The sequence below is a fragment of the Mytilus edulis genome, chromosome 7, assembly GCF_963676685.1.
Source record: "Mytilus edulis chromosome 7, xbMytEdul2.2, whole genome shotgun sequence".
In the NCBI taxonomy this organism is placed as follows: domain Eukaryota; kingdom Metazoa; phylum Mollusca; class Bivalvia; order Mytilida; family Mytilidae; genus Mytilus; species Mytilus edulis.
Window position 1 is genome coordinate 75,057,263 of NC_092350.1, and position 27,831 is coordinate 75,085,093.

The 27,831-nt window shown below is 30.6% G+C and overlaps 1 protein-coding gene and 2 long non-coding RNA genes across 3 annotated transcripts; 2 read left to right on the top strand and 1 right to left on the bottom strand.

The window, feature by feature from the left end:
• Positions 1 to 1,162: 1,162 nt before the first annotated feature.
• On the bottom strand, positions 1,163 to 7,757 carry LOC139482240 (uncharacterized). The gene is made up of 2 exons (XR_011654805.1): positions 6,602 to 7,757; positions 1,163 to 1,418 (listed from the first exon to the last, which is right to left on the bottom strand). It is a non-coding gene; the product is annotated as an uncharacterized lncRNA (long non-coding RNA).
• A 2,668-nt stretch (positions 7,758 to 10,425) lies between these two features.
• LOC139483430 (mediator of RNA polymerase II transcription subunit 25-like) lies at positions 10,426 to 17,502 on the top strand. Its single transcript, XM_071267451.1, has 9 exons — positions 10,426 to 10,478; positions 11,014 to 11,185; positions 11,722 to 11,874; positions 12,366 to 12,467; positions 12,988 to 13,053; positions 14,362 to 14,409; positions 14,933 to 14,990; positions 16,375 to 16,484; positions 17,485 to 17,502. The coding sequence occupies exons 1-9, from the start codon at positions 10,426 to 10,428 to the stop codon at positions 17,500 to 17,502; spliced, it is 780 nt and encodes a 259-aa protein (XP_071123552.1).
• Positions 13,214 to 14,060, top strand: LOC139482238 (uncharacterized). The gene is made up of 2 exons (XR_011654803.1): positions 13,214 to 13,371; positions 13,907 to 14,060. It is a non-coding gene; the product is annotated as an uncharacterized lncRNA (long non-coding RNA).
• Positions 17,503 to 27,831: the final 10,329 nt, after the last annotated feature.

A 27,831-nucleotide genomic window follows, 5' to 3' on the forward strand; every position in this document is an offset into this window, starting at 1 on the left:
TTCATCAGTGAAGGTTAAATAAAGTTGAAGAGCATTGAGACCCAAAAATTTCCAAAGGAAAATTGAAGTAAAAAGATTTTGAATATTACAGAGATAAATTCCTTAACCCTTTTGATTATTTTATGCAGATGGTTTGTTCAAGTTTTATCAGTTATTGCTAGTATAGCCGAGCTTTACAAAAGCTGGGGTATACTGTTTTATCCATGTCTGTCTGTCCGTCAGTCTGTCCGTCCAATGAATATATTTCGTCGCATCTCTCTCAGGAATTTCTGAAATTTGGTTTCAGGTTCTATATAAGTCTATACTGTGTTGTGCGTTTTCAGATGCATCACTAAACAACTTCCTGGTCACCTTATACTTTTAGCAGGCAGGGGTTTCATTAGTGATATTGATTGCTATTATGAAAATGTTGTTCAAATTTCTATACATATTGTTAATGTAAAGAATCATTTGAAAGGTGAGAGGTAGTAATTTTTTAATTGCTTAAAAAATGTCTAATCTAAGCTTTCGTATTATATTTTTTTTTAAAAAGTGTTCTATATCTATATAAGAATCAGACATGGTTAGAATTACAACTTGTTAATAAGTTACAATGGGAGATTATCTGAAATCATTAATCTCATCTCCCTTTCAATCTTCAAAGAAAGTATTAAGCTTAAATAATATTTCAACAAGTAATCTAGATTTCCATTTAAAGAAAGCTTTCTAGTATGCATAGAAAACACTTAAAAGAAATAATTAAAAAAAATCAGTTTTGACATTTTTTACGCCGTTGAAAAATTTATACTGGAGCAAGAGTCACTGACTTTTGCTCGAATATATGCATCTTCTCATAGTTGATGAAGAGAAAAGTGTTTGTTAATGAAATTGGACTAGAGATTTTGAAATATTTTTATGTTGACATGGTTGATATGTTCTAATTATATTTTTATGTAGACAACTCTATATAATCCCACCCACTCATATACACATTCACTTATTAAATATTCGAAAGAAACCATCAGATGTAAATTCAGGAATTCGATATACCAGATAAAAGATAACCCAAATCCATTGAAATCACTCGTAATATTTCCAATGACTCCAGATTACCTTTGTTATACAATTGAAGATAAATTGTAAGACAAACTAAATAATAATCATAATAAAAAACAACAAATAGTAAGTTTGAATTTTGGCAATTTTTTGTCATGGATTTATTAGGACAGTTCAACTATATATCAACCGGCCTATGAATTTGCATTCATCGACAATGTCTCATTAATGTCCAAGATAAAAACATAGAAGGGCAACCATCATATGTTTTCTCCAAATGGCAACTGGGCTACCAGACGCCAACTGTAATAAATTCAGCCATTCAGTAAATCAATATATTCAGATCATATTCTGTCCAATCCATGACGCTTCTTTAACGATATCTGAAAATATACAACAGAGAGCAGAAAATATTCTCAAGGGTGGGATAGGGTGGGTTTTGTGTTCCTTCAGTTGAAATCACGCAATGAACAAATCACGAAAAGCATGCAATTTTATACCAAATAAAAGCGGGAAAACCGCTTACGAAATTATGTAGGTAAATAAAAGACGCTCAAGTCGTTCAAAATTAAAGAAAAGATAACTCTAGTTTAGCAGACGATAATCTTAATTTATTAAATTGATTTAATGCTTAATGATTAAATCTTATTATTAAATATTCGAAAGAAACCATCAGATGTAAATTCAGGAATTCGATATACCAGATAAAAGATAACCCAAATCCATTGAAATCACTCGTAATATTTCCAATGACTCCAGATTACCTTTGTTATACAATTGAAGATAAATTGTAAGACAAACTAAATAATAATCATAATAAAAAACAACAAATAGTAAGTTTGAATTTTGGCAATTTTTTGTCATGGATTTATTAGGACAGTTCAACTATATATCAACCGGCCTATGAATTTGCATTCATCGACAATGTCTCATTAATGTCCAAGATAAAAACATAGAAGGGCAACCATCATATGTTTTCTCCAAATGGCAACTGGGCTACCAGACGCCAACTGTAATAAATTCAGCCAAATGCTAGCAAACTTGTTTGAAAGCATCGCCCAACAAAATTTATCAATCCATGACAAAAAATTAACTTTAACTTACAAAACAAATTAAAAATTTAGGTTTTGAACAAACATATTAATTGAACGGAGTTTAAAAACTAAACATTAGTTCATCGAAGTATATCAACTATACTAGACATTAGTTCAACGAAGTATATCAACTATACTATACAACAGTTCAACGAAGTATATCAACTATACTATACAACAGTTCAACGAAGTATATCAACTATACTATACAACAGTTCAACGAAGTATATCAACTATACTATACAACAGTTCAACGAAGTATATCAACTATACTAAACAACAGTTCAACGAAGTATATCAACTATACTATACACCAGTTCAACAAAGAATATCAACTTTACTATACAAAAGATCAACAAAGTAATCAACTTTATTATACAACAGATCAACGAAGTAATCAACTTTACTATACAACAGATCAACAAAGTAATCAACTATACTATACAACAGCCCAATGAAGAATATCAACTAAACTATACAACAGATCAACGAAGTAATCAACTTTACTATACAACAGATCAACGAAGTAATCAACTTTACTATACAACAAAACAACAAAGTAACCAACCATACTATACCACAGATCAACGAAGTAATCAACTTTATTTTACAACAGATCAACGAAGTAATCAACTTTATTTTACAACAGATCAACGAAGTAATCAACTTTACTATACAACAGATCAACGAAGTAATCAACTTTACTATACAACAGAACAACGAAGTAATCAACTTTACTATACAACAGATCACCGAAGTAATCAACTTTACTAAACAACAGATCGACGAAGTAATCAACTTTACTATACAACAGAACGAAGTAATCAACTTTACTATACAACAGTTCAATGAAGAATATCAACTAAACTATACAACAGATCAACGAAGTTATCAACTTTATTATACAACAGATCAACGAAGTAATCAACTTTACTATACAAAAGATCAACGAAGTAATCAACTTTACTATACAACAAAACAACAAAGTAACCAACCATACTATACCACAGATCAACGAAGTAAAAAACTTTACTATACAAAAGATCAACGAAGTTATCAACTTTACTTAACAAAAGATCAACGAAGTAATCAACTTCACTTTACAACAGTACAAATATAAACAACGTGCACAACAAAATTAAGATTTTTAAACTTTGTATTTACAACTAACAACAAAACTGTTGTATATTCAACAGAGCTGTTCAACTTGATGCATGCGTTTAACAAATGAAATAAATTATTCAACTGACATACAACTTCATGTTTCCATGCACGATGGCTTGCAACTTTAAATAGGTTAAAATTCATTTGGATATAAAAATCTGTTTGGATCTTAATAAACAACTCTAATGCTGACTGAATAGCATTAATAAAAATGTCACTGCCAATATATGACAGATTCGCCATGATCTGACAGCGAAAAGAGTTGGGTGGATATCATCAAAATCAGTATGTTTAATAGCCTTGCCCCCAACTTTGTGTAGGTAAGATCTAACCCCCTTTGTTTAAAACAGTCTGAAACTGAAATCTTGTCAATGATTTCCCATTTATATGGCAAAAATGAGGACCATCATATCCAGGTCTTATTTGCAAAAAGGCTTTAAAACTTTGTAGAGGACAACTCTGATTTGATTCATTTTATTTATTTTTTACAACTAAAGTAGTGGATCTCCCTTTTTGATCAGTTTTGAAAAAAAATTAAAAAAATATCGTAATAAACAGCTAATAAAGATGGTCAATATAAACATCCCGCCTATGTAAAACATGCTCTTGCATAACATATGTTGTAATGGCAAATTCACTCACACGTAAAAATGCAGCAAGCTAAGTTAAATGCTGTTTGAAACAATATTGTTTCATAATAAGAAGAGCACACGTGCCTCAAAGCCACATTTAATCTAATCAATAGTCAAAGGTGCTCGAAGATCTTAAGAATTGTAAAGTCTATCACAACCACCCAAAAGTTTCTGAATGATAAAAGATTTAGTTAAATCTTCATTCCCTTGAATTTTCAATTTGTAACTTATTCCAGATATATATGATCTAATTGTAACGATGAATAATGATTTAGTGACAAAAAAACAAACAAACAATGTAACCAATAATTTGTCTGTTACTTGGTGGCCAACTAAGGGGAATAGAATATTCCATCCTGAACATATTGAACGAATGCAAAACATTTTTAGAAACATTTCTGGTACTTTGAGAAATTGAATAATTCAACAATTTTGAAGCTTGTATAACAAAAGATCTAAGAAGTCATGTTGAATAGTTTGTGGCGTCCGGTCGGCATTGCGCGTTACTTCTCTGAACTTCTGTATCTGTCCACGAGATAAAGCATCAGCAATAAAATTGTTTTTGAAAAAATATGCAACGCTTTAAATTAAAAATTAAATAATAATGTCCACAAAACTATTTTACTTAACAAAAAAACATAACCCTGTCATTTTTTGAAGATTTTGATTTTAAAATTGTAACAGCCATATTATCACAATGAAAAATTATATTCTTATTCGTAAACCTTTCTTTCCATAAAAAGATGGCCAAAGCAATAGGTATAATTTCCAATTAAGTAATGTCACTTAATAAAACTTTGCCCCAACTATGGCCATTGTAAAATTGCCCATGGTCCATTTAAATAAGCTGCACAAACCAGTGAATGACCACCTGCACTGTCAGTATACAAATGTAAATCAGCATTTGAAACCCAATTCAAATCTTGGATATATGTTTAGCCATTAAATTCTTTATAAACATATTGCCACATATGCAAATCATCTCGTATTCCTTTGGTCAATCTTATAAAATGATGAGATATTTTAACATTTTTAAAAGAGCCATATAGATGCCTCATAAATGCCCTTCTGGAGGGAAGAGCCCTTGCACAAAAAGCCAATGAACCTGTTAAAGACGCACTTCTTTCAGAGTAATTTTTCTTTTGCTATAGGAACATCCAAGTTTGAGCAAACTTTTGAAAATGCAGTCATAAGACAGAGACAGTCATCTTATGAGCTTCTCCAACAAATATAAAATCATCAAGATAATGATCCAAATTTCAGAATGCGTTTTATTTTTAACTGACCAATGCAAAAGGTTGAAAAAAAAATTCAAATGTAGCACAACTAATAGAACATCCCAAGGGCATTTTTTTTTTTGGATATAGTAAAGACCATTTAGTTTCAGATGCCTAGTAAATCAAAATCACCAGGATAACATTTAAGTAAAGGAAATGCCGATTTAATATTCATTTTTTCCATTAAAGCCGAATTCTCCATTTGTTTTACAATTTTGACTGCATTGACAAATGATGAATAAGTGACGTTGATAAACTGAGTATCAATAAAATCATTGATACTTTCATTTGAAAGTAAGACAAATAAGTTATCAATCTAAGTCCACCAGTTTTCTTAGGAACTAAACCAATAGGTAAGCACCGATGATTTGAAATAGGTTTATGTTTGAATGGGCCTGCCAATCGACCTAATGATATCTCATTATTCCACTTCTTTTGAGCTTCAAAAGGGTGTTTCAAAACAGACAACAAATTTCTATATTCACAATTCACATGAACGTGTAGACCTAATGAATTTTAAAACCATATTTAAATCCATTCAAAAGTTCAACAGCGCTTTGCTTATCATGATATAGTTCCAGAAGCTTAGAGAGTTCATTTACATTAACCGGAGAAGTTCATAGGGCCCAAATATTAAACTGGTCTGGATGTAGTTCTGAAAAATTATAAATTATCTTTGCTAAAACCTCCTTTTTGGTTTTGTCTATTAGCAGAGTTGTTAACAAAACGTGAAATGTTATTTCTCTTAAACCTAGATGGACCAGTATTACATTCATAGTCCATAAGCAACGACAGCGTAAAGCAGGATGATTAAAACCACATTTGAGACATGCATGCCTGTATTGGCAACTGCGTTTATTGGAAAAACCTTTAAAATTAAAATCACAGCATTTATATCCAACATTAGCCTGCTGTTGTTTTTGAGTATTGTTAGTTAAAATATGCAACAACAAAAATTAAATAAAAATCTATGGATGACCATTATTTAGTATGATCCCTTGATACAACTCAAACGAAATTATTGATCATAAGAATACCATTTTTCGACAGGATGATCAGCCGCTGCACCGCTTATGATTGACATATATGAGAAAAGTTCACTTGCTTTTCACGGATACTTTTCAATAAGGACCTGGATATAAGCAATACAACCATCAGTCCAATCCTCAACATAATTAACAGTATGGTTTTTCTTAACTTTATTTTGTATAACCAGCATACCATCATTAATTCAAATGGTGTTTTCTTTTTGTTTGACTGTTGAAATTGTTTTGATGCATAAGGGACAAATCAATATATTCAATGCCAAATTTTTTCCTTAAGCTTTTGAGTTATCAATATAACAACCTCATTAAAACCAGGCAACATAGAGGTTCATCAAAAACTTCAATAACCTCACCTAAGGCAGCTAATTCAGGTTCAATCTCTTGAATTCTTCATCTGGTTGCAAGGCAACTAGTTGAGGTTCATCAACCCTCCGTCGTCTTACTACAGGGGCATCTTCATCAACATCAACTTTGGGACACCTTTTCTCATTCCTAAACGGTGGTTGAAGTTGTTCCCTGGGAGCCATTCTAAGACGAATCTCTAACCGTGTCCTGCCGACGACGCCTGCCTCTACCTCCTGGCGTTGTTATAAACTATTATAATTATTAAAACAAATTAGCTACATACATCAAGTCTTGAAATCTCATTCAACTTTCAAAAATAAATTCAACTTCTTATTCTATCATTCAAGTTAGATAAATAAAATATCACATATAACCCACTACGTTGTCTTAAATAAAATTAATATACATTTGAATGCATTAAAAACCTGAAGTTGGTAATAAAACGCAATTAAAACAAGTGCAATGTTCCTTCAAACCAAATATAACGTCGATATAAACGATAAGTTAAATTACCAAGCTTACTTAATTATCCGCAAATCAAAAAACTTATAAAAGATGTACGTGTAACAAATTAAACATTAGCGGGCATGTAAATGTTAAAACGGCTTACACTACAAACATGTAATTACCTGTTTAAAGAATATCGCTCATACATTACAATCAAAACAAATATATCACCTGTATTAAAGCATTTTAAATTTAATGCTATTCAATGATTAATATATGTGTGCACAAATGTAACTATTAAATAATAGTCTAATCAGTATAAATGCTATCCAAGTAAGCGATACATTGAATTAAGAATCAAACTTTTTGCAAGAACAACTTTCAAATAAAATAGAATTATTCTTTATAAATTACAGAAATAAAATCATTCGGAAAATTCAACTGCAACAACTATATCTATTTATCACTAAAACATATGAACTTATCTTATGTCTGAATCAGCCTATCCCTTTTGTGTTCCTTCAGTTGAAATCACGCAATGAACAAATCACGAAAAGCATGCAATTTTATACCAAATAAAAGCGGGAAAACCGCTTACGAAATTATGTAGGTAAATAAAAGACGCTCAAGTCGTTCAAAATTAAAGAAAAGATAACTCTAGTTTAGCAGACGATAATCTTAATTTATTAAATTGATTTAATGCTTAATGATTAAATCTTATTAATAGCTTATATAATAATAGCAGTAGCATTCACACGCTTCAACACTTTATGGTGATTTAATAATAAAATCTTTGCAGTTATGCATTTCGGTGAGAAAAATTATTTGAGACATCTTAAATGTCAACATAGGCAAATTCTTTATTACTCGACAAACAAAAACTTGCAAAATGGAGTGCTAGATTTTGAGATTTTAATTTAATTTTTTTTATCATCTTCAATTGTTATAGCCATGTTAAAATACATCATTTCGATTAGTTAGGTTCTTTGATCAGACTTGTTTGGATCATATGTTTTAATTTTGGAAATCAACACAAGATTCCCAAGGGAAATAACCCTAATAATTTCAGATTGAAACTATATATAACAAACAGCAATCATACACTGGTATATATGTATTGTAGTTTATAAAATCACATTTTCACACCACATGTCATTAATGAGCAAGTGTTATATATCACACCATAAGTCATTAATAAGCAAGTGTTATATATCACACCAGATGTACTGAATATTTGTAAATATAGAAAATAACCTTAAAATGTTGTCCTTTATTAAAAAAGTGAAATGTTTATATATTTCAGGGGGAATTTAACACAGGGAATCAAGGTAATTGAAAATAAAATATTTTCGAAATAATATATTTTCATATGCTCTTGAGAGGGAGCGGGAATCGTAATCAGATAAATTTTGAAATGGTTTGAAGCGAAACATATATCATATTCATTTGGACTTGAGCAAATTGGTATCAAAACTGCTTAAATAAAATAAAATGTCCCAAAATGAAGTTTCTTAATTACGGATTAAATATTTGAGTAACTAATGATACTATTTTAAATTATAGTTATTATCCATATAGACACATCTGCATTTCTATTGGTCTTTACATCTTTTTAATCATTAATTTGTTGTTATTGCTTTCAGCCATCAGAATGCCAGCAATAAATCCTCCTAACCCTATGCAGCAGAGCATGGGCATCATGTCAACATCCATCCAATTACCACAGCAATCTGGTTCCCAACAACCAATCCAGGCTGGAATAGACCCTGGTAACCTTTCCATCATTCCAAATCATCCAATACAAGGACAGAACAAAGACAGGAAAATCATATGGTCAGGTAATGTGAACAAATTGTTAAATAAACATACAGTATTAGATATTCATGTCAATAGAGTTCTGAATTATAGATTGTGTTTAGAATTACAGCACAAATGGTTCCTTTACCAATATTATATGTCGTAAAAATGACAAACATATCACTTGTATAGCTGTGGAGTAAACAGTACTATTATTGTAAATTGTATTATCTCTCCATTATAAAAGTTCAAGAAAATATCAACAGCTGTCAGAATAAAAAAACAGTAAAAGAACAGACAATACCATGGCAAAAAAAGAGAAGACACCGCACAGAAAACTTTGAAATTTGAACAACATGAACAAAACTAAAATCGTTGTGAGAAATTGATAATATGGAAGAAATAGCAATCTGCTCCACTAGTTGTACATACAATATCCTTTATGAAGTGAAACAGATTTTTTTTCTTAAGCCTCGGTCACACCTTACCGGATAGCTCGAACGGACGCCTAACGGATAACTTTTTTTCAATCCGTTCATGTCCGTTAGACGTCCGTTCTTATCCATTAGGCGTCCGTCCATATCCGTTAGCCGTCCGTTAAGCGTCCGTTTTATCCGTTGACGTCCGTTCTGGCCGGTGGTAAATTTTGAGCATGTTCAAAACTTTGAACGGACGTCCAACGGATAAAATGACCGTTGAACGTCCGTTAGGCGTCCGTTAGACGTCCGGTTTATACGGTACTCGTCCGTTTTGTATCCGTTACGAGTCCGTTATGCGTCCGTTGGAGATCCGGTAGACTAATTCACCAAAGGACGTCTACCGGACGCCTAACGGACGCCTAAAGGATAAAACGGATGTGAAACGGACATTAAGGGAAGGATAACGGATAAAACGGATGCCTACCAAATGTAAAACGGACAAATGCCAATTGAAATTTCTCATGGTTTATTGCATTTAATTTTTAGATGGTTTATTGCCTTTAATTTTCAGAATATTTTGTTCATCCGTTTTATCCGTTACGCTTCCGTTAGGTGTCCGATTTATCCGGTACTCGTCCGTTGGATGTACGTTCGACGTCCGTTCTGTCCGGTAAGTATCCGTTTCACGTACGTTCAATGTTCGTTGTGTGTCCGTTAGGCATTCGTTACATGTCCCTTAGTACACCAACGGACTCCCAACGGATAAAAATTTTGTCAACGGATAATTTTTTTTATCCGTTAGGCGTCCGATCGAGCTATCCGGTAAGGTGTGACCGAGGCTTAAATCTAATTTATCTAATTTTAATAAAACCTCAGGTATGCTTGAATATCAGGAGAAGATTAAATCAAATGGTCCAACACAGCTTAAAATGCCTCGTCAACTACAGTGCCAACTTTCAATAGGGGCTGCAGACCCAGAAATGTGAGTATTGGTCCAACACAGCCTGAAATGGCTCGTCAACTACAGTGTCAACTCTCAATAGGGGCTGCAGACCCAGAAATGTAAGTATTGGTCCAACGCTGCCTAAAATGGCTCGTTAACTACAGTATCAACTCTCAATAGGGGCTGCAGACCCAAAAATGTAAGTATTGGTCCAACACAGCCTAAAATGGCTCGTCAACTACAGTGTCAACTCTCAATAGGGGCTGCAGACCCAGAAATGTAAGTATTGGTCCAACACAGCCTAAAATGGCTCGTCAACTACAGTGTCAACTCTCAATAGGGGCTACAGACCCAAAAATGTAAGTATTGGTCCAACAAAGCCTCAAATGGCTCGTCAACTACAGTGTCAACTCTCAATAGTGTCTTTTAACTAAAGTAGAAGTCATGGAATTCTAGAACTTAATTAATAAAATTTATACTTTAGAAAAATATTTCAAAATTCATGCAAAATTTTACTTTTCTACTTTTCGGATAAAGAATAATGTACCAGACATGTCAAGATTTAGCATCTAAATGACTAATCATCTTAAAGTAGGATTTACAACTGAATTTTACAGATTACAAACTATGGAACTAAACGACAGATTATTTAATAAAGACTAAAAGACAGATATTTTAAAAAGACTAAGAGACAGATATTTTATAAAGACTAAGAGACGCTGAGACTGAAAACATATATTAACATCAAAATTATGGATTAAGTAAATTTTTTCATGAAAATCCTTTATTCATAGTTTTACTTGATGTATTTCAGTATTACTACAAATTGGCCAAAGGAACTTATAATGCAGTTGATACCACGGTCTTTGCTTAGCTCTCCACAGTTCCAGCCATTGTATAAAAGTTCTCGTCAAGTGTCCTTTCACTTCGGTAACTACAACGTGGACTCTTTAAGGAATCTCCGCAGAACAATGAGTTCTGGTTTTGTAAGTTAATTGTATGAATGTGGTAAAACAATATAACTGATAATACCAAAAATATAACAGCTTCAATTTTATACTTAGTATTTTCAGCTTTGTTGAAATTAAAACAACATTAAGAATTATAACTAGATTTTCTTTTTTAACCACAAAATGAATTGTTTAAAAATCATATGAAACATAAGGAAATATATTTTATTATTAATAAAGTTGATGTTATTTGATTATTTTAAGTAAATCAATCAACTTACCACATATTCCATATAAGAAGTGTAGATATCAAAAGAAAATACAAAATTACCTCCCATGTTCTATATTGTGGTGACAGTACATGATCTTGTCAGTCAAACAAATGATACAGGTCAATAGTACAGTGCCTAAATGTAAATGTGTGTAATATCAACCAGTTAGTGATAGTGGTAGACTATTCAGATGATAGCTGTATGTTTTGATGTGTAAGTCGGCTCTTGGACCGGGTTTTTGGATATCAATGTGTATAATAAAGGACATAATTTATATTTTTTACTCAAATTTAATTTTAGGCTGGTTGTGGTCATTTCCCTCCTGGTACCAAGTGTGACGTATTACTCATCCTGTTTAGTAACAAGAGGGAGGCCTTTATAGGGGTGATCCCTAATGATCAGAAAGCATTTGTTGATGGTTTAAGAAATTTGATATTTACCCATAAACTGAAGGTAAGTTATTTGCTAGTTAGTTAACATGCACTGCAAATTGAAAAAATAGTGCAACGTTTATATGATTGCAATTAATGCTTCAGAATGAGTATTGCAATAACATGAATAATAAGAACTTGCATCTAATATCTGATACATATATCTGAATCCATATTTTTCAGAAATTAGCAATAATAAATGCATGCAATAATTTGTGCATTTACAGTATATACGTAGACTGAAATGTTTTCTGATACCTCTTTTTGTTAAATACTTATTTTCAATTGAAATCCTAGACTGAAAGCCTATTACATTGGTTTTGTATCCCTATATAGTGTAGGAAAAAATAAAAGACTTATAATTCATAAAGGCAGAACTTTATACAGTGATTAGTTGGGTATACAGCCACAAATGTTAATGGCAAATGCCTATTCTTTCTCACAAGCTAATTAATCAACTGGAATGGTTTAAACTTATTTCCTCTTTGATTGTTCAATCACTATGTTTTACAGCAAGCACGGGCCCAGCAGCAGGCTGGAGGAAGTCCACATCAATTTGTACAGCAGCCTCAAGGTGGTTTACAAATGGGACAAGGCATGGCAAATTCCCCACAGGTAATTATTGTTCAAAGTTATAGGTGTAATATTTTACCCCTATAGTTATTATATGAGAACTGAAGAATATCTGTGCCTATAAATTTCATTTACCAAGTAGATTTTGTGTAAAAAAAGATTATTATAGAAAAAAACACTAGAAGGGTTAATTAATTAACATGAAAAACATCTCGTTTAGGATACAATTCTGTTACTTTCACTAGTTTTCAGTCAACTATAAAAAACTACAGTGTCCAATGTTTGGAGTGTAACATTTGAATAGTTGTATCCTTATTTTATTTTACTATTACCTTTCGTTTCAGGAAATTAGTAGAATTTGTTTTGAAAGGCAATAACTCAAATTAGGTACAAATCATGTGTCTAGAATATATTTTGGGAAGGCTACTTTATCTTTTAGAACCAAAAAAATAATCTGTTTTTTTTTTTAATAATTTTTAAACTTCATCATGATAAGGGTATATTGTTGCAAAGAAACAAAAAAAAAACATCAATTAATAAGTTTATTTGACATTTTTTTCAGATGCAGCAGCCTGGACCATCGCATACAATGACATCTACTGGCATGGTTACACAGACTTCAAATATGGTACTGACATTGTTTTAATTTGTTCAGTTTCTGCTTTATATAAAGTAATAACAGCATCACACATATATGTGTTTTTATAAAAATATATAGAGAGATAAAAGACTTGGCATAGACATCTATTAATCAGGGAGTTTAATACCTTACCAAATATAGTGTGTACTGACTCGTCCGTAATTATTTCATGATGTTTCCGAAAGTTGACTTACATTTACTATCTTCTTCGTTACTTTCCCCTCTTTTGTAATTTCCCCTTATTTACATGCTCACGTTGATGATTCAGCATCATTTATTGATATATCTGCCAGATTCCGGCACAGTGTAAGTTTATAACATATTGACAATTTGAAGAACTGTTTATTGTAAACATATATAACATGTATTGTGTTTTGATGACGTATAAAACGTTGGGTAAATGGCAATGATGACAAATATGCCACGTCACCAGATTATTTGTTTTATTGTTTCACAACCGTTTGTTATTACTTGTAAACACACAGATACAACATTTACACTATAAAAATGTTCTATAAACATTCAAATACCCTTTTTGGTAATTTTTGTATGATTCATAGCACCCCCCTCATTTCGTTATTTTTAAAGTATGGAAAGCAATTCGTGTCATAATTTGCATACATAATTTTTGATACTTGTCGAGTTTTCAACACATTAAAAGCTGTACACACCAGTTTGACTCACAGTTATGTTACAAACTTGATATATTGTTAATACTTGTATTTTTTATGTGAATGTATGGAACACAATTAGTGTCATAAGCCAACTTTGTATTTTTGTATGTTTTGGCAAATCTTTTTGATTGATAGGTTTTATATTGAGTTTTTATTTGTTCTTTCAGCTTTTTACCGTTTGATGTTCACGTTCAGTTTGGAGTTATACTTACCTGTCATCATTTGTAATCATTCATTGAACACCAGCATACCTTTGTTATTCATGCTACATTGTGTTAATAGAGTGGATTATATGACAATAAATAAAACGGTTATCTTTAATGAAGTCCATTATTTAATGCCCGCAAAGAATAGATGGGAGTCATTACATAGTGAAACCTGACTAAACTGCAAACCCTTTTTATCTGTTTCAAATTTGTTAAAGACTTATAATTTATAGTATAAAAACAACAGAAGTACTTTATCATACTCTAAAATTCATCAATTTTTCTAATTCTTCAATTTTTGTAACTAAATATTGAATCTATGTACAGTTTATGATCAATACTACATGATATATTAAAATTGGTTTTTGTTCTGAGGATAAAATATATAGTATGACAACAATTATTCACTTTACTAGGTGCCACAGGCTGGGAACATGCAGCAACTTCAGCAACAACAGGCGATGGTAATTATTGAATTAAAATATAGCTTTAATATTTGGGTCTCATTATTGCAAATAAATCATTGTTATGCTGTGAGTTAAACCAATGCTCTTCAACTTTGTACTTGTTTGGCATTATAACTGTTTTGATCTGAGAGTCACCGATGAGCCTTATGAAGATGAAACTCGCATCTGGTGTACTAATTTATAAGCCTGGTACCCTTGATTACTAAATAAACCAAAAAAGTTATTATTTTGTATCAAATTTTATTACCGGATTCATAAATACTCATATAGAATCATTGTATAGAAAAACATTATGAAGAATCAAAAACTTTATAAGTTACAAGATTTATGTATAATGCTGTATCCATGCTTTTTTTCCCATTTAGACATTCACACATTATCATAATTCAATGGTTTATGTTTATATTTATACATCAAATATATAGCAGATATATGTCAGTCAGAATGATACAATTGAATCATTTTGAGAAGACAAAAATTATTTCTTTGTTTTGCTATGAATTTTTTTTATTCTTTATAGCAACAAAAGATCCAGGAAGCAAAATTACCAGAACAACGAACAGAACAACAGTTATTAGGTTGGTGTCTGCTTAAACAAATTGATGTGATGTGTGTTTTATTTTATATTAACATTTTATTGTTTCTGCTTTATTTTAACTTCTGTTTTTAAGATGTTTTAAAATAAGTTTTGGAATGAGCTTGTGACAATTTTCTATTCATATTTTATGTCAAAATTATTTATTGTCTGAAAGGCCATGTGATTGAAAACCATAATTTGGTAACCATTGTGTAAAAATTTAAACATTCCATTTTTGTGGTTAAAGCAAAAACATAAATGCCTCATTGAGTTCTAAAAACTTCATAAACCTTCTGGAATGAGTTTTGTAATTTTTTCTGAACATGAAAAACTAAATCATTTCAAAGTTGACTTTATGCATGACCTATATACTCTGTCATGTCATGCTTATTATAAATGTGGAATTCATCGCAGCAATGATAGTACATACTACATTGCATTGAGGTTTTACCGTTTAGGAGAATCACATTTGATTCTGACAATACCTTGCCCCATCATACCAAAACTTATAAGGAATAATATATGGATGGGCCTTCATATTAGAGAAATCCACTTTCATTTCGATCGTGAAAAAAAAGTATTTTTGCTGCAATACAGCATTTTGGTCAAATTGACGCATAAATCCTTTAATATTGAAGTTATATTGCCCTGTAATGACGATTCCCACCCTTTTCTATTAATAGAAGCTTTAGATAGCAGCCTGCTTTTTAATGCTAATTTTTACAACTTTTTTTCATTTTTGCTTTTTATCTTGATAACTATTTTTGATACAAGTACAGTATATTGATAGAAAGTTTAAAAAATTGAAAATGACCAGCAGGACTATTTACCAATACTTCTCTATAAGAGTTGCTGCCCTTCCATTCTTTTTTCCGACAAAAAGTGGCCGTTGTAGGTAAGCTACACAGGCTCTACAGATCCTCTAGTATGAATTAGAATTATTTTAGAACAAACAAAGGTACTTAAAATAATTTTTTTTCCTAATTGGTTTGTAAAGTGGTGTATAAATGAAGTTCCGATTAGAAATTAAAGATTTGATAGATAGTCTATGTTGAAATGTTATCTTATTATTTAATATCTTTAAGTTTTTGATTTCAAATATTAGGAACCTTTCTTTTTTCTTCAACCCATAGATATATTTTATGTTTTATTTTCATCTATAAAACAGTAGTATTTTTGTTACATTACAACTATTTTTAGAATCCATCTTCTTCAACATTATTACTCTTATTTCCTGCTGTATCCTTTAAGATGAGATATATTTTGGTCCACCGCCAAATATGTATAGTGGTAGGTACATTGTCGCGATGGTGATGGCTATCCCATGATGCATGGCAAGCATCCCATACTTTGTTAAATTGATGGTGCATTACATTTTATTTCAGGTCATTCTAAAAATACAATCATATTGGATAAATGGCTTTTGGATGAGGAAACTGTATCTTATAATTTTACTTCCTTTCCCTCTGCTAATTCTAAAAATAGGGGACATTGGGTATTTATTATTATAGTTAGATGGGTTCTTTTCTATGTATGCTAATGTGAATTAAACATATAATAAAAAAGGTTCTTTATTGTGTATGCTGATGTAAATCAAACAATTATAAACAAGGTTTTTAACATATGCTAATGTGAATTACTGTAAATTCAGAAATTAATTCACACATTTATTATTGTGATTTTTGAAAATTGAACCAACAAGGAAGTTTAATTATTGAGATTTTAGATAAAGATACATACAGATATATGCACACTATATCAGAATGTGAATTCGTATGATTGCGATACTTAAGCAATCTCATTATTCACATTAGTGAAAATCTCACGATTATTTCTGAATTTACTGTACAAAAATGATAAACTATCTTCAACAAACTGTTGTCCTGTTACTGATAACTTTTCTTTCTTGTCATATTTAAAAATAATTTGTGAATAAAACCCCTTAGAACCCTAAAGTGAGAACAATTGAGATTCATTCCTTTTGGACAGTTCTTTCACATCTGATCTTTTTAAAAAAGTGACTATGATGTCAGAACAGTTAAAATACAAAGCTAAAAAGTAGTCAATATATGATGTTAATGTAGTAGAGGTATCAATAACTCTATTAATGGGATCTTATAATGATCGATGTCAGTATGTTGAAATACAAAGGCAAGCAATATTAGTTGAGAGGGATACCATATTTTTCTACATAAATATGTTTAAGTTAAATCTCATACTATTTGCTTACCCTCCCTTATATACAAGATGCTGTGGATAAAATTTCATTTGGTACCAATTTTCGTGGATACAGGAAAAATAGTATTGTAATATGGATATTTTATTTCATGGATTTACCAAAGTCACTGTGCTTAAATGGATGTGGGTAACTTAAGTTACCTACAGCCTAAGATGGAGCCGCCTGGCGTCGGTAAGAAAGTTTGCTCGTACATAATAACAATACCATGAGTACAACAGAAATGTTCATTTATTAAAAAGTTATATCAATATTTTAGGGAAAGTTTGCAATGTAAAACATGATTAAATACTTTGAAATATACTATTACAGCACGAAAAACACTTAAGATGTTCGTAACTTGAAAACAACTTGTCCGTAACTTTTTTCATTATACCAATAGTGATGTCCGTAACTTTAGCATGATATCTGTTATTTTTAAAGAATCGATATTCATGGATGTAAATGTTTTAAAGAAATGATAAATAACAAAAATACCGAACTCAAAGGAATATTAAAAGTCCATTATCAAATCGCAAAGCCAAAAGCTCAAATTAACACATTAAATGAATGGAAAACAACGGTCATATTCATGACTCAGTACAGGCATTACAAAGTTAAATCACAAAATACTGAACTACGTAATGGTATCTGTATAATATATACTGATGGTCCTTCCTTTTAATACCTGCTCAAAATCTACTGTATTGGCGGAAGATGAAAATTGGGAAAAATTAACGGTAAATCCATGACGCTCTTTTTAATAGCTGTGTTCTTTTTGTCTCTTGGTTAGTTTGTAGCATATCGTAATTGTATAAATCTAGGTAATAATTCAGGGGTTTAATAGTGTTTCTTGTCCTTTATATTGTTGAGATTGTCAGTCTAATAATTTTGAAAAAAAAAAGTTTCCCACATTCGAGAATAAAGTTACGGACAGTCTGATTATTTTTGACTATTAAGTTACAGACATCTTATGCATATTTTAAAAGTTGTCCTTGCGCAAATGTGAACTAAAAATTAACAAATTTATTGTGATGATAAGTAATTTCTTTATTCTATAATCCTATCAATATTTACAAGGAGCATGAAAAACGTCACAAAACATAGATTTTGTATCAATTATATATCAACGAGTCTGCCATCTTCGGCTGTGGGTAATTTAAGTTACCCACAGCCGTTTAAGCACAGTGGAAGCTAGCTTAGAAGCCAGAGAAACCTTTACCCACTAAATCAAAGAAAATAGACATCCCTTAAATAATTATGAATCCCAGTATAATTTTTTTGTAATACACACAGGGGAATTACATTTTCAATCTTATTATTGAACTTTTTTGCAGGATTGAAATAAGAAACTATTCATCAATGGTTGGAAGCTTTTGTTGATATTGTATAGTAATCTAAAACAAATGGTCAGGGACACTATTTATACCCTGAATTACAATTTTATAAGCAGAAGAATTTACCAACAATGTTTGAAAATAAGACTTAAAGATCCCTCCATTTTACACTACAGTAAGCCTCAATCAATAATTTATTTAATTTATATTTGTTGCACAGCTCTCTTTTCATAGGCATGAATCATATATGGTTTCTCTCTGTACTTAGATCAATACAGAATTACTTAGACTTGCATATATATACATATATATATACAACTCGTCTAAACATCAACCCAACAATGTTAGATCTGTAAATTTGCTTTCGCAAATTTTTGGTTCTTCCCTCGCCGGGATTCGAACCCATGCTACTGTGATATCGTGACACCAAATCGCCATATGTATATATTGTATTTGAATCAGCTTTAGGTCATCTGCAAACGTGTTGTAAACTATAGCACTCTAGTGATGAGTCTGAAGACTTTTTGCATTTCTTTTAAAATTAAAACTATCAGGTCAAAAAGGTTAACATTTAAAATGTATCATAGAAAAGCAAAACTTTCGTATGAAATGATTGTTTTAATACCGTATCGTTAAAGCTCACTTTAATCATAATATTGAATGTATTTTTGATTTTCAACAGAAGACTGTAAAAAACTATATACATTTATATAAATAATACAATTCAATTCAATTCAATATTTTATTTAAGTCTCATCTCTCAATAAAATATAATACAACATTACATTAAATGTAAAAATATATAAATATAAAAAGAGAGCCATTCTGTACAGAATTACAAGAGACTATATCATTAAAAATTATATAAAGAATGCATCTATTATAAAACATATTGACATTAACATTATTTACAGTATAAAACATTTCTACGTCTATTTAAAATAAGATTACAGGCTTTGGCACAGCTACGAATCATATTATTATCTGTAAATAAAAACACTAATTTCTGTTTATCATCATAAGACATAAAATCACTATTAAAATGTGTTGCTTCATCAAATAATGTTTTTCTAAAATCATCATACAAAGGACACGATAAAATAACATGGGCTTCATCTTCTACATGTCATATGTCTTAATCAATCGTTATAAGGATTAAATGTGGAGCGGTTTCATTATATCTCTGGATTGTAATCACCCTGTCCAATTATATTCATCGCCCTTTTCTTAGAAAATAACTGAAAAGAATGACTTCATATTGGGTCCACATCTTGACAGAAATAAGAAATAAGTATTAATTGTGTGTGGTTTCCAGATATATGAGGTTATCACATCCTCTTTGTTGATACTATGAATTTTTCAACATATTGAATAAAAACAATTTTTTCGCCACAGAACTTTCGGAAATTAATTAACAGATTGTCGCTTTATATTTGATCATTAGTTTAAGAATGATGAGTTGTAATATGTAAACACTTTTCAGACCTGCCAAACACAAACTAATTTCTGTATGGAGATGAAAAGTTATATTTTCTTTTAAGTAATCCCACCATAGCTTTGAGTATACTCAAGGTCAATAGCTGTATTCAAAAATTCAAGCATTTGATGTATATCAATGATATCAGTGTATCAAAATGATTTTAAATCAAAATTCAGGTTTTAATTTAATTTTATAAGAGTAAAAAAAGTTCTATACTAATATTTGGAATGCTTCTTATTTTTTGCCTGCTTTTTCCCCAGCATAAATCAGATATAAAAAGAAAACAACTAAGGTTTAATACAGATCTTAAATTTTGTGTAGAACAATATCCAATTTCCATAATTTTGTTTTATGAGTTTATCAAACCACCTTCATTGTTTTCCAGCTCAACAAAGGCTTCATCAACAAAGATTACAGCTGCATCAGCTACATCAACACCAACAACAAGCATTTCTTCAACAAGTCAGTAATCATCAACTTCAACAACTTTTGCTCAGTCAACAGGTAAATACCTACATAAGCCAATTAATAATGGTACTGCTTAGACAACTGATGGGTAAAATCAAGAGTTATTCAACATGTCAGTAATCATCAACTGAAACAACTAATCCTAACACAAATGCCATTGAAGTAAGTAACACCAACATGTGTCAACTCATATCAGTAATCATCACAACAACTTACACTGAGTCAACATGAATTTGGGGAAGTATCAACAACAAAGATTTATCAACAAATCTATGATTATCAATTACAACAACTACTGCTTAGACAAGAGGTAAGTTACAACAACATGAGCTTATGAACAAGTCAGTAGTCATCCACTACCCTGGAGTCAGCAAGTGAGTTAAAAGACCCTTAGCCAATCAACAATACAGTATACTTCAACGACAAAATCCAAAAAAAAAAATCATTAAAAACAAAAAGAGTCAATCAAAAAGGCGGTTATAAACAACTACAACAACACCTATATAGTCAATTGGTATTACAGTAAGCTACAACAATAATCAATAACTCCAACAACTATTTCCAAGTAGAAAAAAACACTCGAGCTAGTAATAATAAGAAACAATGAAGAAGTCAGTAATAATAAATTACAACAACTATTTCTTTGTCAAATGTATTCATGGTAGTAGCAACAAGAGTCAATCAACAAGTCAAAATGCAAGTAAATGCTGCTTTTTGTGCGGATTATGTAGTTATAGTTAAACTCCTGCTAGGAGTTGATATGAGTCATTAAGATTATTAATTTTTAAATTGAACATCACAGCAACAAGGCCAGCAGATTAGAGAGTCACCAATGATGATGCAGCAACAGCTCCGAGGACCAAATTCACAGGGACAACATAATGTGATGGGAGGGGCACAACAGATGATCCCTAATTCAATGCAGATGGGTCAGCAAGGTCAGGTCATGGATCAAGATCAATCAAACTTATTAGACAATTTCGACTTCGATGATTTGTTTTAAAAACTTGTTTTCTGTTATTATGGAGGAAGAAAATATTCAGAATGAGATTACATATCTTTTGAGATAGAAGTGCAATTTGACATTTTTCATTAAAGATTTTATAATGACCAAGAAAATAAATGTTTTGTCATTTTATAGATTTGTGCAAGTATTTAATATTTATTTGTATGAAATTTTTATCAAATATCATTAATTGCCTTAGAACAACATTGCTTTCTTATTTAGGTATATTGTAATAGGTGAGTGTAAGATTATCTGGTTTCTGAGTTGTACCAGACAAAACGATAAGTTGTAATACAATATTAAGCCAACGAAAGGTCATCAGTCATTGATAGTTTTGCCTAACAACGAAGCTGTCACCATACATAGGAATCAGGTATTATTGTCTTGTTCCACACTTTATTTCAATCATGCAACTCCTTAAAATTACATAACAAAATTCATCTACAGGACATGACATGATGATGTGTACCATCTTTTTTAAGGAGGCTCGCGGGTACAAAAATTTCAGATTTTTTTTTAACATTTTCGTTTTCATTACAAATTTTATTTATTACACTAGTAGTTGTTACTTTATGATATGGTACACAAATAAACGGGAAAAACAATTCGTTGATGACACAGATGACTTTTAAAATATTGTTTACCGTTCCAAATGAAATAAAACATTTCTCTTTCTAGATTGCCAATTTACGTTTTATTTATGACTGTCATACTTACTAAGCATGTGAATTGTGGAATAATAAGTAATTTGATTATCAAGATTTTACCGATGATAGTGAGATGCCTTTTCTCCAAAGATTTCATAAGTGAACTTATTTTCCCAATTTAGTTTTGCGCGTTCTGCTTTATTTATGCCGACATACAATCCCAGCACTTTAACGGGTTTATCTGTAAACTTTATATCATCGACTTCATCTTTCCACTTTTTTAGTTTTCCTATCCAAATGCCTTCCGTTTTGTTTTCATTCAATTTAAGACCAGAAAATGTGGCTAATATTTCAATAACGTTTAATGCTGCTATAATTTCATATTTTGACTTAAGGAAAACAGTGGTATCATTTGTTAACTGGGACATTTTCAAATTATGTTGTGAATGGTCAAGTTTCATTTCAAAACCTTAAATGTTATTATCATTCCTTAATTTACATGCCATGATTTCAACTGCAATCACGAAGATCATGGAAGAGCTGAGGTTTTGCTGCTACTATCGATGATTACGTGTAAAAATAATGAAACGATCGTCTTATTCAAACTGGTAAGAAAATAGCGTTAACCTTTATCATAACGTTCCGTTTTATAGATAATGTCCATTCACAGACAAATTCAGACTTAAGTGACTTAATTGGCTGCATAATTCTAAATAATATTAAATTTATTTAGAAACAAGAGAAGCCGTTAAATCTGTTGCAAAAATTGACTTTCATCTAATAATTGACAAATACATGTAAAGAAGGTTAATCATGTTAATTACATGATTGAAGCGGTAATTTATTTTTCATACTTTATGAAAGTCGTGCATCCGAAGCGCTTTTCTGTGTTTACCTTAATTAAGGTTGTTTTAATGTCTGCATATACACGTAGCTGTATATCTGTTGAACCAAAAAAAAAAAAGAAAACAACAGAGCTGTTGTCACCATTGCTGAGGAAGTTAGAACCTTTGTATTATTTGGCACATTATGGCAGAACCTGCATACGAATATACATCTCCAAATTGATATGATTTTCCAGAGCTTTTGCTTCTAATAATGATAGGAGATTTGTGTTTACAAATAAATATATTACAAACCGTTCAACCGTTAAAGATGACAATAGGTAAGTTCCACATTTAACAACTAATACTATTTTACGAAAACAAACTAACAACGTCATGGCAAAAAACAGATATACGCTAACAAAAACCGGGGGTGATCTCAGGTGTTCTGAAGTGAAAGCATAGTTTACTACAAAACGATTTAATCACAAAAGTTTAACATTCAGTAAAACTGTTTACCTTTGGAACATTTGAGATCACCATTTTTTTGTAGGAGTTTGTTTTATTGTTTTCCATTGATTTGCGTAGGCCTAAGTATGTTTCGAAGAAAACTCGCTCATTTAAAAGCAATACTATATTTATATTAAAATAAATTTCTTTATTGAATTTTGTTGAAAAAAATTAGATTACCTTAGATATATTTGGCAAAACTTTTAGGAATTTTTGGTCCTCAATGCGCTTCAACTTCGTACTTTATTTGGCCTTTTTAACTTTTAAGGATTCGAGCTTCACTAATGAGTCTTTTGTAGACGAAACGCGCGTCTGGCGTATTTACAAAATTTAGTCCTGGTATCTATGATGAGTTTATTCATTTTTGAACAGTATGAAAATGCTATTCCAGGGGTTGATGAACAAGTAACACACTATGAAATGAAATGTTAACATTGTTTAAACGCATTTTACGAAATTATACAGATTACAACACTCTTTCATGTAAGATTAAACAAACGTTCTGTTTATAACGAATAAAGGGCCACTTGTTTTAAATTTAAGACATGTAAGGATCACCAGCCGTATATAACCGATGCCTTAATGCAATTGCATTTAAATAAATATTGATAAACATTCTCATATTAAGCAGGCATATTCTAACGTAGTCGTTGTTTGTAGAAGTCATTTCTTCTGCACATCATTTGTAATATTTCTGTTGATGATTGAAATTTGTACATTACGTTTACGTCATTTTTCAGAATGTTTGTATAACTTGCTGTAAGGAGATGTCTGCCATGTCCTAATTTACATAGAGATTTTATTATAGCGTTTTCTTCTCGTATTAAATCCAAGTCTATTTTCATTCCCAGGGTTACTTTTTCTAAGTTTTGTAATACGAGTTATATTTCTTTGTTTTCTGCTCATATTTCCTGTATACAATTTTGAAGATTTTTATCACCTAAAAACAATACATACAAAGTCAACAGTTGTATTGATGTATTTTAGTCTATACTGAAATAAACGAAATGTGCTAATGCAAGTACGGTTTGGCCAACAGTAAAAAGTGTTCTAGATGTTATTAAAAATTCTGTTAAATGCTCATAAATCAGTTACACTTGATTGCTATTTCTATATATATCACAACTGCAATTCCCTTTTAAGCACTCTGATTGTATACTTGAACAAAATGCTGTCAGGTTTGACTTAAATTGGTAACAATTACCCTGCACCTGAATAAGTAATTTAGGTTCATGTTAGTTTTACTGTTCTTTTGTTTCGATGGTAGGGGAGGGAGGTGCAAATTCTTTCCTAAATGATGACATAAAGCAATAATTTTAATTCAAGTTTTTTTTTCAGATTGTTTATCCCTTTAATGAATTGTGTATTGCATGATAGTTTTAAGGAAAATTATATATGTTTTTTGGGTTTCAATTTTTTCAAAAGATATAGCGTAAGGACATTAATGTCTATAACAGTCATTTGTATTTCAATTTGGTGTCTTATCAAACTTTCATCAAGGTCTGGTAAAATAAAATTATTTCTAACTGAACTTCGAAAAAGATATTTGTAATTCCTATAGTACAGTGAAGGCTAAATCAACATATACTTACATGTATTCCAAATTTTAGCCTACTCATTCAAACTTGCTAAAGCAATGCATGTCAGCTAGCATAGAGGTAAACCACAATTCAGTGTAGAACCTTAGAAATATATTAAACTCTATATGCACAATATTTTTAACTGAAATGTAACTGATACATACAGTTAATGTAAATATTTAAAATAATAATTATATGTTGTTGTACACGGATATATTTCCGAATTGAATTGAAAATGTTCGTACGATTTCTTCGTATTTGAATCGTGCCATTTGAACATTCGATAGTGTTACTAACTGTCATATCATTTAGACATAACAAATATATAAGTTAGTTAAATATTCTATTTTCATATTAATTAACATTAATATTAAAAGGGGATGAAAACAAATAATTATACTTTGATATCAATTTATATAAATATAAAAAAATGGGACAAAAAAAAAACCTAAACGAAACCGACAACACAATGTCTAAAAAGAAACGAAAACAAAAACTTAAACAACTGTAGCGAAATATTGCAAAAGGAAATGAAATGTGATCAATATTCCACAAAAATCTGAGCTTTATCCAAATTTCTATGTTAGGGCAAGCAATCCTTTAACTGGGTTAAAACATGTATGTAACGGATCTAAGTTAAAGAAAATGTCCAAAACCAAACATGTACATGTATACCACACAAATAAAAAATATCTGAAGAGAGTGTTTATTTAGAAGAGCAAGATTTACTTATATGCTATAATTTTGTTTGCTCAAACTGTAAGTAAATATGATAACTCTAAAATCGTTTATTCAAGTCTTTTTTTGTAGTTGTGTTTTTGCTTCCTGTCGATCTTCTTATTCAAGCTCTCGCCCACTGTGTTTTAGTTTACTACACAACTGTTTTAGTCTAATGGTTGCAAACTCAAAATATTATATGTTTGCATTCATTCATAAAAAGATAAATTGATCAAGGCTGTAATAACCATGAAATATTATGTCAATTGATAATATGTAAGGCTGAACAATATAGTTTTCCATACATTTTTGCGTACTCCTTAGTTATATTCGTGAGATAAATGCGATTATAATGCTTTGTCTACTAAAGAAAAACGATAAACATTTAGAAAAGAAAGCAATAAGTTTGACTACAGAGACTCTTAAAGTTTTTATATAAAATTTCGAAATGTTGTTATCAAAAACTTGTTTAATAGATTGGACAATGATATATCAACAAATATTTCACCATAAACCTATTTATAATTAAAAAAAAAAGTTATATTATATTTTCCTATTTTCAACGCTTTAAAAAGTTTCTACTCCAGTACCTTCCTTCCTTGCATATCGTATGTCATATTCAACTAAGTTAGACATCACGTGACTTTTGTGACGTATAATAGCCGCCATTTGGTATTATATTTCCCCATATAAAATGCATGTATTCTTCAATAAGGTTTAATTTTCTCATAAACCTGATCCGTTTTCGTACTTTTGCAAATCAATCCTTGATATTCAAACATAATTCTATCAAACAATGTTGGTCCTAACAGTTTAATTTTTGATTAAATTCGGTCAAATCGACATCGTAAAACATGCGCTTTTTCTCGTCATTTCTCCGTTGACTCAATGCTAACTTACCGATATCCATGTCTACTTTAACAACAAATAAAGAAATTTTGTAAATAAAACTCAAACTTTGCAAATCGATCAAGTATATTCAAACATATAGCTGGCGAAAAATACTACTTAAAACAGTTTAATTTCAGGGCAAATTCGGTCAAACATCGATTTAAAAAAGGGAATTTTCCGAGATTTTTCAAAATGGCGGCTGATGTATCATATGGAAATGTTGCATCAAATCAAGGATTTCTATAGTAAGACTTTCCTAGATTATATCTAATTTTTCATAAAGAATCTCTGATGTTTCTGTTATTTTCCTTTAGTGATATTTCGATATCATTGATTTCAAAATTTCTTAATAAAAAAAAATATTTTTAGTGTGACACGGGAACATTTATTTTGACAGATATTCATCCAGGAGATACTTTTACCAGAAAATAGTTTACAATATCTATAATAAAAAAAAAATCTTCTTTTTTTTAAAATATTTTTAAAGTTTTCTGTATATTCTTTTTTTTCTTTAGAAATATATTAAACATTCCTTTTAGAAAAAAAAAAATGTCTTCCTAAGAGAAAAAAACGATGTCCAATTATAATAGATAAATATTCTATACCTTTACATTCCTTGACCGGACAGGTAAAATCTAACTTTGGTTAAATGTTACATCATAATATATTGTCAGGTAGACGTGCAAACCAAAAGCAACCAGGTGACATTCAACATCCTGTCAGTGTGTATACATGTATTACCGGTATACCAGAGTTTAAATTTTGTGATATACAACAAAAATTTTAAAAATGTACAAATAAATATCTTCTCCTTCCCGTGTCAAATCAGAAGAAGTATGGTTCATAATAAACTTAAGGAGAATATTAATATTATGAAAATTGCTTTAAAAAAATATGTTTTGCTTTAAAGGCATTCAAATATTTATATGTTTCTATACAGGGTTTCCCCTGGGTCAATTATTGTTTTCGCTAACTCTTTCGCCCAAACAATATATTTTTCGCCACTTTATTAATTTTTTTTCGCCAAGTAACACAAATATATTTTTCTTTTTAAATTTTCCTTTTTTCCAGCCTTCCCCCCTCCTTAATAAGAAGTGTTTTTTACAACAAAACAAAGCATTTTATCACTTGGAATGGTGTAGTCATTACATTGAAGGGTTACTCTAA